We start from the raw sequence: 13,950 nt of genomic DNA on the forward strand, positions 1-13,950 counted from the left end.
GTCATTCCATGAAAAACGGCATATGGTCCCCAAGTAAAAAACAAAACACACTCTGAAATTCAGTAAGAGAAACATGGCGCCCCCAGCTTACTTTTTTTTATTTAGACTCAAGTAAAAGAATCCTTCATGAACTTTCTAGTGATGCCTTAAAAATGAAAATTAATTACGTAGAAGTATTAAAATTTTTGTTTCAAACTTATCGTTGTTTATTTTGTCTCTCTTAAAACCAACACATTATATTTGGCAAGAAAATCACGTCGCTTCCTTTAGATACTTTATTTAAAAAAGAAAATGAAAATGAATATTGAATGAAAGTTAAGACCATAAGCTTTGAACAAGTATATTAAAAATCTGGAAACAAAGTGATCCCTCGGAAGCATTAATCACAACAAAATTACATAGGAATTGCAGGCTCGGTTTGATTGAGTCTGCACATGAGTGATAATGAACGGTGCAACATCCCTCACGCCCCCTAGCACCGGCTTGAGCGTACTCGATTCTCAACACTTAATAGCGCTGGCATCAATGATCCCGAAAGACCAGAAAAATATAACAACACTGAAGTGAAGTACGGGGCAACGTTTTACAGCTGCCACACGACACTTGACACCTGCTGTTGTGAAGTATTAAAATCTGGAAACAAAGTGATCCCTCTCGGAACCATTAATCACAACAAAATTACATAAGAATTGCAGACTCGGTTTGATTGAGTCTGTACATGAGGGATTGTGAACAAGTGCAAAAAGTTTTTATTTATACTGAAAATACCGGTACCTTATTAAAGGTTGTACATATGTGCTACGTATAAATATTTTTTTTGATTTCGGAAAGGAAATCTCGGTGGCCGCTTTAAAATCCTATTTTTGCAAATACTTGCATATTTTTTGTTGAAAATGAAATTTGTGCCAATACATTTTTCAATTATACCAATAAAAATATTGGATGGTTTTAAGATTATTTCCCCTAAAAATTTCCAAATCGCCGATGTTCTCAGGAAAACACGATGTTAAATAATAAGTTCATGCATAAGTTATCTTCATCATAAATGGTAAAATCAGCAATTTTGAAGTGATGTTCCTACAAATGTAACAACTATAATTTAATATATGGTATGAAAAATGCGGTATGCTGTCCTTCAGTTTTATTTAGAAATATGGGAGAGGCGCCTTTTTATACCTGACCGCAATAGAAGTTCGTAAATACTCCGAGAGGGGCGGGGCGTTATGCTTGACTTAAAATCGTTTAACTTTGTGAATCTACTTTTGTCAATTTAAACATGTTACTGTACTCTTGTAGTTCTACAACTGGTAATACGTTTTCTTAAAACTCTATTTTCTGTATTTAAGATTTATATTTCATTTGTATATTTCAGATCTATAAGTGTGCAAACATGCATATGTATTGCATGCAATGGAAATATGAACTTGTAAATTTGTTGTCGTTTTAGATCTTAGGTCAGTTGTTACGATCTATATGTAAACTTGTTAAATAAAGGTGGGGAACCTTTAATCAAAATATTGAATTAAGAGGCATATTATGTGCTATGCACGGGTACAATAAAAATTGGTAGGCATACAAGTTCACATTTTCAAAAGTCATTTTAAAAAGGAACACTTTACATGTCTGGAATTTTGGCAACAAACGCCCTCCATAAATTATAGTCTATACCATCAAATTTGAACATTCCATTTTTTATTAAATATAATAAATAGTAAAATCATTTAAATTAATGTCATGTTAACCCTGACGTCAATATCTCTAGGCATGTTTTTCATTTTGTCATAAAGTCAGTAATATGGTCAAAATGTTAAAATTATATTTTTTCCCGTTGACTTAAAATGTACTCGGTAATTATAAAAATTTGATTATTCTTATTTAGTTACTGATCAATAGCTAAATGTTATCATTTAAATGAAAAATGAGAACAAAGTTGGTGTCAAAGGCAATTTTACTAGCAAACCATTATTTAAAATAAACAAAATCATTTGAAGTGAAAATGTCAGTAATCGCTTTATAAATTCTAACACACAAAGATTTAATAAATTACCATAATATACTATCGTATTTTAATTTTTTAAAGAGAAAAAGAACAATGAAGTGATTTGATTAGATAGCTTTTCAATCAAGCGCGCAACGCGTCGTAGGGGAGCGGGACACGAGCTTGAAGACTATAAAAATGGTTCTTCGCTAATTAATGTTTAATTTACATAATTCTGTAGTTGTCTGAATTCTGTCCGTATGTATCACGTCTATTCAAAAACGACTTAATTGACCAGGTTCGATGGGATACAATAATATGTTACCGTTCTTATTTCGGGTGCGATGTTCGTGCGCTAAAATTGTCCGTAGGTTTCAAATTTCACAAGAAATCGCTAACAAATACTACATTATAAGCATGACAAGAAATAAATAAAGGAAAACTGATTCACTTTACGTTCAGCATTGAAAATGTAAATTATAAGAATATAATATCATGCTTTCTAGTTTGAGCAATCAAACGTAGGCCTATACACTTTAAGCTAGTAAATCCGTCTCACAATTCAACAAAATGTCCAGAAATACCGGCAGTGATTTGATATTATTTAGAATAAGTTTGAGTTGGAGTGTTCAATAAGCGACAATAAGTGTGTGCTTTTGTAGACTCAAAGTATTCCATAATAATTTTAGCCTTCCTAAAATTTGAAAATATTCAGTGAAAAAACAATAGATCTAGCATATTTTTTTAAAAGTCTTGTATCTGTTAACCGTCGTGTGTGTGTGTGTGTGTGTGCGTGCGTGCGTGCGTGTGTGTGTGTGTCTAAAACGCGTCCTGTGTACTTTTTAGCTAACCTGTCACAAAGTGACATGGTGAGCTTTTGTGATCGCTTTTCGTCCGGCGTCCGTACGTCCGTCCGTAAACTTTTACTTTAAACAACATCTCCTCATTAAAGACTGAGCCAATTTGATCCAAACTTCACAGAAATGTTCCTATGGTAGTCAACTTCAAAATTGTTCAAATAATTTAATTCCAAACAGAACTATGGTTGCCATGGCAACCAAAAAAAACAACAACTTAAAATATCTTCTTTTAGAAAACCGAAAGAGCTAGAGCTTAATATTTGGCATGAAACATTATCTAGTCAGTGTCTACCAACCTTTACGAAATTTTCTGCACGGAAATGAGGCGGAATTCAATGGCAGATTCCGCCCAGAAATTTAAATTCTCCCCCAAATATACAAGTGTTAAACCATTTGCTTTTGGCACGGATTCCGGCCGGATTCCAGGCGGATTTGGGACGGATTCTGGGCGGAATTGGGACGAAATATGCAAATGGGTTGGGGCGGAATTTTGAAGCAGAATCTTGGGGCGGAATTTTGAAGCAGAATCTTGGGGCGGAATTTTGAAGCGGAATCTCGGGGCGGAATTTCGGAACGGAATTTTGGAACGGAATTGTCAAACAAAATTCTGGACGGAATTCTGGGACAGAATTCATGGGGGCGGAATTTTTATGAGTTTAACATGATCACATTTTTTTGGGATAAAATTATCAATAATGTATCACATTAAATTTTCTTTCACAAAATTTAATACATATCCTTTAGTCCAAATACAGAATAGAATACCATACATTCACTATAACACAAACAGTCTTTTTTCTACCTGCAGGTTTTGGTAAGTACTGGTTTTCTTAGAATCCAACACTTTGTTTTTTTTGCAATTTTTTTGCTGAGAGTGTTTCAATCATAAATTTGTTTCAAATGTTTCTGATTATTTAAATTACTATTTCTTTAATTGATGTCTGTTTTAAGTCCACTGCCTGTGTTTCCAAGAACTTCTTGTGGTTGTGCTCACCTTTAATAATAAAATTAATAATTAATTAAACAAAAATGTAGTAATGAATTATGTTTGATTGCATAATTATATGCAGTTATATTTCATATTTTTTGATAATATCAAATTTTATGTTTCAACAGTATTAAATATTAACAGTGCTTATGCATATTCAAAAATACTAAAGCTTACGCAGTATCTTATTTCAGTGCACAAGTGTTTAAGAATTGCTCTGTATAAGAATTAATTAACTGCTTTATTTGTGACACTTTTTATTACTGGTTATGTATTTTTTCAAGGAAAGATGTTGAATAGTAAAGTATTGAGATTTAAAAATATACCTTTTCAGGATTAATACTGCACATCTTTATTGAAACACCTTGCATCTCACAGTCAGCACTTAACTCCCAGTCTGAAAATATGAGTGTAAAATGTAATTTTAGATTGTTCCATTGGAAAAACAACACATACATGTAAAATAATAAATGATTATGATGACCCTGTTCAGCTGTTTAAAACTTCTGAATTTGTACCATTTATTCCTATTTAATCAAATTGACTTAATTTGTTTAATTTCCAGGAAATGAAAAAGATCTACTACATGCTATTGATTTATACAATACACACAATCATTATATAGAATCATTGAATAATTTATATTTTACAGTCATTAAACATGTAATAAAGATTTAAAACAATTATCAGAAAAAAACAAATGTATGAAGTTGAAAATATAAAAACAACATTGACCTCTTGTTACAAATTTTAGTTTGCTACACATGTACCATTGATAGCTTGATATAAAACTTGTTTCAGCATTAATGTAACTAAAGGTTTATGATTACCTGATTATGTTGTTCATCTCCTTGTCCCATGTTTTCACACTTATTTACTAAAACACTTTGAGATCTTAAACAAAAGCATATCTCCAAAATTGTTAAAATATCAAGTACATCCTCTGTCATGTCTGTTATTTGCACTCTTTTTGCTGACCCAGATATCTTAGAATTCAAAATTCACAACTGTATAACTGCATGGACAGGTCAATCATTATGTAAAACAGGGTTAATTTACTCATCATCTCAACCTCCATTCATTGAATGTAACAAAAATTCAAGTAACAAATAGATATATATATATAGAATTTAAAAATCATTACAAATTTCTGAGCAAAAAAAAAATTGCAATGTCCTAGACAAATTCTGCATATGAAATTTATAATGTTATCTCTCCCCAAAATAATTCAATGGAACAGCCTGATCTGTTGGAATGACCAGTGGAGTAAATTAGTCATGCAAAGAGTTTAAGATGGTGGGAAACTGCTGGTCAGTTGAGTTTTATCAGAGCTCTGATCTGTGTAGTGTAAAATCTCAGTGGATGTATATTGTAGTATTTATTTACCTAAATGAAAGCAATTATTGGGCAGTATTGGCTGATCAATTCTATATAGATTAAAAGGGCATACTATATGAGATTATTTCATGCAATGTTTTTGTTTTGTTTTTGTTTATTTTTTTATAACAAAATCATGATTTCTTAGAGTTTAAAATGGCAAGCACACTATCTTGTCCTGTGGCTGTCCTGATATTCAAATTTAAACAGCATTCTTATTTCAATGTTGCTTTTTATAAACTTAAGCATTTTGGAGGTGAATGTTTTCAAGTTCTACACTAAGATTATTACAGTTGTTTTTCAGTACAAAAAAGATTTGCTAAATTAGTCTGACAATATATCATTTGCCACAAAATTTAAAAACATTGTTTAGGTATATTTTAATGTCTAAAAAATAACCCTATTTATTCTAAAAATTCACCTGTAATTATTGGTCAAGTATCATGCTTCAACAAAAATAATAAGTACAGTTGGTAAAATTTCAATGTCTGCAAGTGCAAAAACAAGAGTTAACAATTATGATTTAGACATCTTATATGTGAAATTCTGTTCAAGAAAAATGTTTAAGTATAGAATTCAGCCCATAGTGAAGACCATTCCTTCCCAAGAAAATTTCAAAGTTGAAAATTCTGTCCAAGATGAAATAATTAAGTATAAATTCTGCTCCAAATAAAATTCCAGCCGGAATTTTTCTAGTTTTCCGCCCAGAAAAGTGAACAAAATATTTTTCTTGTGAGACGGAATGACACGGAATTTGCGTTTCCGTTCCTGGTCCGCCCAGAAATCACTGATTCCGTGTCAATTCCGTGCCAATTCCGCCCAGAATCCGTGCCAAAATTTCGTACAGGAGATTGTTCAAATAAATGCCCTGGGGTCAAAATTGACCCCGCCCCTGGGGGTCATTGATTTTCCTTATTTGTATATAGTAAAACATCTTCTCATGGGTGTCTACCACGTTTGTTCAAATAAGGGCCCTGGGGTTAAAATTGGCCCCGGCCCGGGGAACATTGATTTTCCTTATATGTATATAGTAAAAACTTAAAAAATCTTCTTAAAAAAAAACCTAAGAGCTAGAGCTTAGATATTTTGCATGAAACATCTTCTTATAAGTGTCTACCATTTTTATTTAAATAAGGGCCCTGGGGTTAAAATTGGCTCTGCCCCGGGGATCATTGATTTTTCTTATATGTATATAGTAAAAACTTAAAAAACCCTCCTTTAAAATCCCTAAGAGCTAGAGTTTAGATATTAAGCATGAATATTTTCTAGTGAGTGACTACCAAGTTTCTTCAAATAAAAGCCCTGAGGACAAAATTGGCCCCGCCCAGAGGGGGGGTCATTGTTTTTCCCTATATGTGTATAGTAAAAACTTACAGCTGGGGCTTAGATATTTATCATGAAACATCTTCAAATTGGTGTCTACCAAGTTTTTTCAAAGAAAAACACATAGGTTAAAATTGGGCCCGCCCCGGGGGCCTATATACAGGTGGGCGATATCAGGGCCATGATGTCCCTCTCGTTATATAAAGTTTTTAATTAATAAAATGTGTATTTATTAAAAGTCATGTGTGAGTATCTATTTACGTTTTGTATCTGTAAAATATGTGCTTTCTTTATCAAATAAAATAAATCGAAAAAAAAAATTGAATTACATGCATACTTTTAATTGTTTTGCCAGCTTATGCGAAAAAGTCGAAAAAGTGTATTCTACGTACTCTACGACTTTTTTTCAGGCAAGGCAAGAGAATGTAATCTTGGCTAGAAACACCACTCTATAGTAAATTTATATTTACAGCATCCACAGTTAGCCACATATCTGCTGAAATAGACAGTGATTAGCCACTGTCACCACGCGGTGGTGGAACCCCATATTGATCTAAAATTGAGCATCAGTAAAAATAATTAAATATTATATATGTGAATATCCGCTGATCCAAATGTGCGCTTTAACTCGATAAACATCAAGCAAATTGCTTGTCTACATCTAAAATAAACACCAAAAATATGAAAATGCATTACCACCGATTTAAAAAAATAAATAAAATGTTATATGTGTTGACAAATCTCCAAGTCTTTTTTTCAAAAGAGCACTCCTGCTGATCCGATAGCCCTGACTGTCTTTGTTAAAGCTATGAACTTTAAATGTACGCTTTAGACGCTAGTTCTAATGATAGTGTCTCCAAATCACATGTAGCAGTATCATTTGAAACAACCTGCCGGCTATTGCTAATTAATACTTTATATAACATGATAATCTGTATCTAAAAGACTCTGTTACCATCATAATGGAACACCTTTTCTGTTACCATCATAATGGAACACCTTTTAGAATAGGCCATAAAATTGGCCAGACTGAACGATGATACAGCTTACATTAACCATGAAACAATTTAATGATGAAATCTATGTGAAACGAAAGACGAGAGCGTGTTGGCATACAGCAGTAGTAAACGCAGTACCATAAAGGCAATATGCATATGGTAGACAATGGTTCGTCGCAAAAACTTGATTGATAAGGTCGATTGTAACGCTCTGTGTGCACCTCCTCTATTGGACACATATCAATAACGGTTTGAATTAAGGAACTAAGGTCAGCGCTGTCATTGTATTGTAATACTTTAGTGTGAATACTACGACTTTTCCACGTACAAGACTTCTCGAATTCCGTCAATATAAAAGCTAAAGCTTCCTCAAACGAGCCCGCACCTACATTTGAAATAAATAATAATAAATGTAAGTAAAAAGTGTGATAAAAAAATCTAGTTCAATAAACTCAGTAGAAAGAAGTGTATATAGTGTCTTAAAATCTGAACAAAGCAACAGGCTTAATCCTTATAAAATCATAAACATACCAAATTTGATGATGTGGACATAAATTTTATCAATATCAAATGAAGAAAACATTCTATTTAAGCAAAACATATAATGCTAAAAGGCATTTTAAATAACATTTTATCAGTTTTTTTAAACGTCAAAATTTAGAACCTCACAGATCGCCAAAACATACTACAATATATTGCCTCTTTAGATTAACAATACTTATGTACAAAAGTAATGAATGTATACAGTACTGATGTAAAAGATGTACGTGCATGTCCATACAGTGAATACCTTTGAAGTTTGGGAAGTATATACTAAGAGAGATTTGTGATAATTTCTGTTCAAACACGTCCGGATTCATGAATAGCAGGCAGATTGGTATATCCCGGAAAGAATAATGCCTGCCTACTTCTTCGCATAAGTTTATGCTGTCTAACAATTGGTTCTGAAAAAGAAATAAAGATAAGTTATATAAATATACAACAATAAAAAGAACAACCACAACAACAACAATAAAGGAAAAAGACAGACCAGTTGTAAACTAAATACAATATCTGAGTTCAGATATTAAAATATAAATCTAAATTCCTCAACAGTGCATACATGTTCGTACAAGCAGGCACGAACAATCAATGTAAGTGTGAGCAGATCAGAAAGGGTTAATAAAACACACACATGAAAAAATGCTTATTTCCTTTATTAATACAATGCACATATAAAATGTTTAACAGCAATAATAATAAAACCGCTTTTCTAAGATGCCGACAATTAGTCTTCTTGCTTTTGATATTGATTTTACTTGTTTCGTTTTTTTTTTAATTCAGCTATTCAATAATGACTAATAACACCGAGATCTTAATTGTACAGACACGCTCTTCCCAAAATTATTTTCGTTGCGAACAATTGATAGTTTGTGGTATCTGTTATATTTATAGCAAATATTTATAACTTTAAGTTAATACTATTTACAATGTTACACATTCCTTAATAATTTTGAATGATTTCCATGTGCTTGTACGGTATATAAAGGGGTGTATGTGTAAAACTTCACTTAGCAGAATAAATTTATTAAAATGACAGAAGAAGGCATACATCTTCCCGTCCCAACACCCTATAAATGTTCTGTTGTTTTTTTTTTTTTGCCTTACAAGCCGTCATTCGTACTAGGGGCTGACGCAATTTAGTACACCATCCTCGTCCACTTGTACTTGGTAGGACCACTTCCCTAAGCTTTAGTCAGGACACCGGCAGTTAATGTCACGCAAGCTAAGTCGTAACTCCAAGCTGTAGAAAACTTGCGAACTTGCCATCTTACATGTAGCATTGGTTCTCAAATCATATCCCGCAATGTGTCTTCTCAACGACGTATGCGTACCGAGGGGAAGAGAGAAGATTTTCTTAATTTCAGATATTTTCAGTTGATTTCGTCATGAAATTCGAGACAGTCCTCATTCCAGCAGATGTTTCTTTTTATAGACTAGAGCAATGTTTGTTCTTGAAATATAAAACTTCTATCAAATTCAATGACATAAACCTTTAATGTTCGTTGTTGTAGATTAGATCAAAGTACTTGAGAATAGAAAATAATTGATTTACTCACTGTTAAAAGAGTTAATCAAATTGTGAACATACATCATGCGAGTTTGAAAAACCAAGTTACATTCGTCACTTAAAGCTTATTGTTATTACAAGTCAATTTATAATGCCCTCAGATGAGTTAATTAAATCTTAAACAATCAAACTTGTCTAAAATATATCTCCGATTTAAGAAATGCATTAATATGCACAATCCAGTTGAAACGTTGAATGTATTTTACAAAATAAAACAAAAAAAACAAACAAAAACAAAACAGAATATATCTCCAAATTTAACCCAGTTACTAACGCAGCAATCCAGATGTGTGCACACTTTCAAAAGTGACAGGCACATTCTGTGGTAAAATTAAACAATTTTGTTAGAATACTTTATGTACAGCATTTTTGGGACTATTTTAAGATTCTGTAAAACAGTACGACAACCCTAAATGCGTGCTGTTAAAAAGGTTCTTGTTGTCAATGACAAAATAGCACCAGTGCTAGTTATAAATGTATTGATGTGTTTATATAGCGAAATATCTTGCAAAGTATTGAATATATTGAACCGTCTGATTCTTATGCTGCGGTCGTTGACAAAATGAGTACGATTATTATTTTAGTTTCGAGCACAACCCAAATAAGTGTACAAACTAAACTAGTATACCTCTTCTGGACTCTTGTCTGATGAGTGTATGTTATATTTTGACAGATTTGACACTACCAGTATCACGCTGACATGGTCTAAACAATTTATCCATTTAGATTTAAATGCTTCAACTCCATCTTCCAAATGTAAAATTCTGAAGAAAAAAAAGTATTAAAATACCCGATATTCTAAAACGACATCTGCTATATAAATTAAGTGTGAATGTTTAAGAAGAATATTCTGAACCTTTACAGAAGATTTTTGTTTTGCTGAATTTTTGAACATTCCCTAATGTATATACAATAATTTCTATGTTTAAATCTTAAAACATTTCTATAAAGATGTAACACTTTAACTGGCAACATATAACGTACAAATTTGAAAAAGAAAAAAGTCATGAACCTGAACTTTCTGTCACAGATGGTAAAACAAATTTCTGATAAATTCTTTGAGATTACAATCTCTTGAGGACCACCCGCATTGTTTGTTGCGTCATTGTTTTCTTGTTCTTCTTTAATGAATCTGAAGTATACAAGTTTTTAGTTATGCTTTTAGTGACCCCGCCTTTTCGAAGAATAAAGGGGGAATATAGGAACGGACTCGGTCCGTCTCGTTAAACTTCGTGTCCGATCTTGGGTATTCATCAAGGAATTATGAAATAACTAAGTACATACATGTATATATCTTCACATTATTAGACAACGTATCATGCGCAATAACCAGACCTCTAACTTCACATGGAGATGTTTTTCAAACTTAGCTTTAAAATGGGGGAACATTAAAATATGCTGCAATAACAGGAACTAAAATTGTTTACAAATTGTAATCTTACCTCAGCAACTGTTGAATAAATTGTTCTTTGTCTGAATACTTTGTTCCTAGAAATAAATAAAAAAGTTGTCAAATAGATATTTGAATAGGACTAGCAGTTCCTGCTTAGGTCATCCTCGGTAACCAAGGCTATTTATTGTACGTGTATACCAGTACTAGAGTACAGTACGGAACGTGTATTTCCGTGATGGCTAAGGCCTTTGATAAAAAGAAATTCTTCGAAATTGGTGCAACTGTAATTGAAGGGTATAAAGATATATAGCTATTATAGCAGTAAAATAATAAAATTAGATAAATAGATAGTGTACAATGTCATTGTAATCATATTGTTATGGTGATACATGGGGATACTTTTCACTAAAAATTAAAGAAAATTTAAACAAAGCATTCCGTAACAAAGATTCCAGCTTCTATAGCATGCTCAACTCAGTATGAATAAACGGAATACAAACATTCAATTGATGTCTATGATATAAAAGATTTGGCGCCAACTATAAAACAACGACAACAACAATATATTTCGATTTCAAGATTATTACAAACAATTAATTTAAACTGTGATATACTGACCAACGGTAAGTACATTGATCTCTTGTCTCTTCAGCATAAAATCACGTGTAAGTTCCTCTGTAAGCTGCCTAGACCTTTCAGCAGATCTGCTTCGTCTATGACTTTCTACACATCCCATCTTCTGACATCATTTACTCCGGTGACTTTACAATGTCATACTATATACATGATATGAAGATATATCAAAAATATATTAAAATTTGTCATGTTTGTTTCATAACACTTAAATTAAAATCCATGTAAGTTAAATATGTACATGTACGTATCAAGTCATTCAAATGAATAAGTTGAATAATTTCTAGTACGTATTGAATTTTTAAGAGATATGTGAGAAACACGTACACTTTTTTAACATGAAAAATATTTTCTCTATGGCAACTAAATATCAGCTGAAGTACTTACTAAGCCTAAATAATATAATAACATTGTATCCTTTTTCAAAGTGTCACATTCACAGCTTATATGATACTAGTAGTGTTATAATTATCTTAACATCATGTTTACATGTCCCTATTTCTCAAACTTCCTTTTATACTTACATACATCTAAAATCGATTCAAATACTTAAATATCTTCGGGAGCAAATAAATATCGCTCTTTATTTTATGCTTTTCAGTGGATTACTGATTTATCCATGAACATTATATTTGATAATTCCACAGTGAAAATTATCAAAATATAATTTCACACTTTTCAATAACGAAACTACTTTTTTAAGATTTTCCCCATGTTGTACCTCAATTTTATTTTTGCTGACAATTCTGACAATGTCAGGCTGTTTAGACAAAAGCAAAGCTGAAATTGATAAATAACTTAAATGTCAAAAGTAATAAAAAGAAGAAAACTTACTTCTATTCATTCAAATTCCAATCACCAAATATCGTCTTTCATTTTTTATAGTCTGAAAAATACATTCCTTCCACGTGCAAAAGTGCTCTTGATGACATTTGGGCAATAACTGCCGTATGCTTTATGAAAACTTGAAAAGCAATGACAGCCACCAGCCCCAAGAATAAGTAAACAACCCAGTGTTCGTAAGATTTCCAAATTTTCCAATTTTCTGGCCGCTTTTTGAATGTTTACACATCTGTCAACACTTATTTATTGTCTGTTACAATCCTCAAATAAGTTTACTATCTTTTACAAAGGTGTACGACTAACAAATCCAAATAATTACCGTCTGAATTAAACACAATTACTTTCTTCCAGTGAAAAACACAACTTTTAAAAATGGCGGCCGATTACATTTCACAAAGCCAGGTCTAATATAAAGTCGCAGTAAGTCACAGAAATATGGATGGATGGTTTGACTTTTTCTCCTACTAGAATTTGTTTGTTTTTATTATTAAAACAAGCGATCATTCATAGTTTTTAATATAATACGCCAGTTAACGTTGATTGTCAAACTTATTTTCCAGCCCAAGACTTCTTGTAAATAATGAGAAATTCGACTTTTTTTAAGCTCACAATGGGGAAAACAGATTTTAATATTAACGTTTATGTTAAGGAAATTTCGTTTTAACTCGTGTTTAAGCATAAAATAAAAAAAAGAGTGTTTGTTTGTTGTGTAAGATCTACTTATATTTCATGTCGTGAGCTTTAAAAAACAGTACAGAGTAGCCACGAGTGAGAATACTGTTTTTAAAGCCCACTCGGTGAAATCAAATTTCATCTTACACACAAACAAACAAATATCCTCTATGTCTTGTGACATCATGAGAATCATAAACCGGCTGCAGGTGATGGCATTTTCTAAATAACCGGATAGAATTATCTATCAACATAACTAAAAATTGTGGTGCTGAAAAATCTGATCCCATATATGGGTTCATCTTACACTTCTATGTATGAGGGTAGATGATCACGTGACATTTGTTTACGGTAACATGGGTCACCACTAATTACCGCGGTTGTGACTTAAAAAATTATTCGCTTTTCGGTATATTTTTCAATATCTTAAATATAAACACATACAATGTTCCAGCAAAAGTAAGACAATTGACGTGAAGTAAAAATAAATTAAATTACCTTGGTTATCTTATGTGAAATAAAATAACTGATTTCTTACAATTGGTGTGAAATAAATAAAATTATAACTTAGTTTGAGTAATTGAGGTGAAACTAATAAAGCTGTCCTATTTTTTGAAAATTGATGTGAAAAAATGTAAAATAACTTAGTCTGAGAAATTGTTTAGAATGAATAACCTAAACTAAGTTTAAGAAATTGACTTGGGATGAACAAAATTTACTTAGTTTGTGAACGCGATGTGAAATTGATAAACTTGGGTTAGTTTGAGAATTGATT

At 32.0% G+C, this 13,950-nt stretch overlaps 1 protein-coding gene and 1 long non-coding RNA gene across 2 annotated transcripts; both read right to left on the bottom strand.

The window, feature by feature from the left end:
* Window positions 1–1,936: 1,936 nt before the first annotated feature.
* Window positions 1,937–5,221, bottom strand: LOC132731200 (uncharacterized). The gene is made up of 3 exons (XR_009625846.1): window positions 4,657–5,221; window positions 4,153–4,223; window positions 1,937–3,832 (listed from the first exon to the last, which is right to left on the bottom strand). It is a non-coding gene; the product is annotated as an uncharacterized LOC132731200 (long non-coding RNA).
* Window positions 5,222–7,577: 2,356 nt separating this feature from the next.
* Window positions 7,578–11,941, bottom strand: LOC132731197 (guanine nucleotide-binding protein alpha-2 subunit-like). Its single transcript, XM_060717333.1, has 6 exons — window positions 11,646–11,941; window positions 11,077–11,122; window positions 10,647–10,766; window positions 10,263–10,398; window positions 8,315–8,468; window positions 7,578–7,909 (listed from the first exon to the last, which is right to left on the bottom strand). Exons 1-6 carry the CDS (start codon window positions 11,761–11,763, stop codon window positions 7,578–7,580), a joined length of 906 nt encoding a protein of 301 aa, XP_060573316.1. The 5' UTR covers window positions 11,764–11,941.
* Window positions 11,942–13,950: the final 2,009 nt, after the last annotated feature.

The sequence above is a fragment of the Ruditapes philippinarum genome, unplaced genomic scaffold (genome assembly GCF_026571515.1).
Source record: "Ruditapes philippinarum isolate M1 unplaced genomic scaffold, ASM2657151v2 ctg1194_1_1_1_1, whole genome shotgun sequence".
Lineage (NCBI taxonomy): Eukaryota > Metazoa > Mollusca > Bivalvia > Venerida > Veneridae > Ruditapes > Ruditapes philippinarum.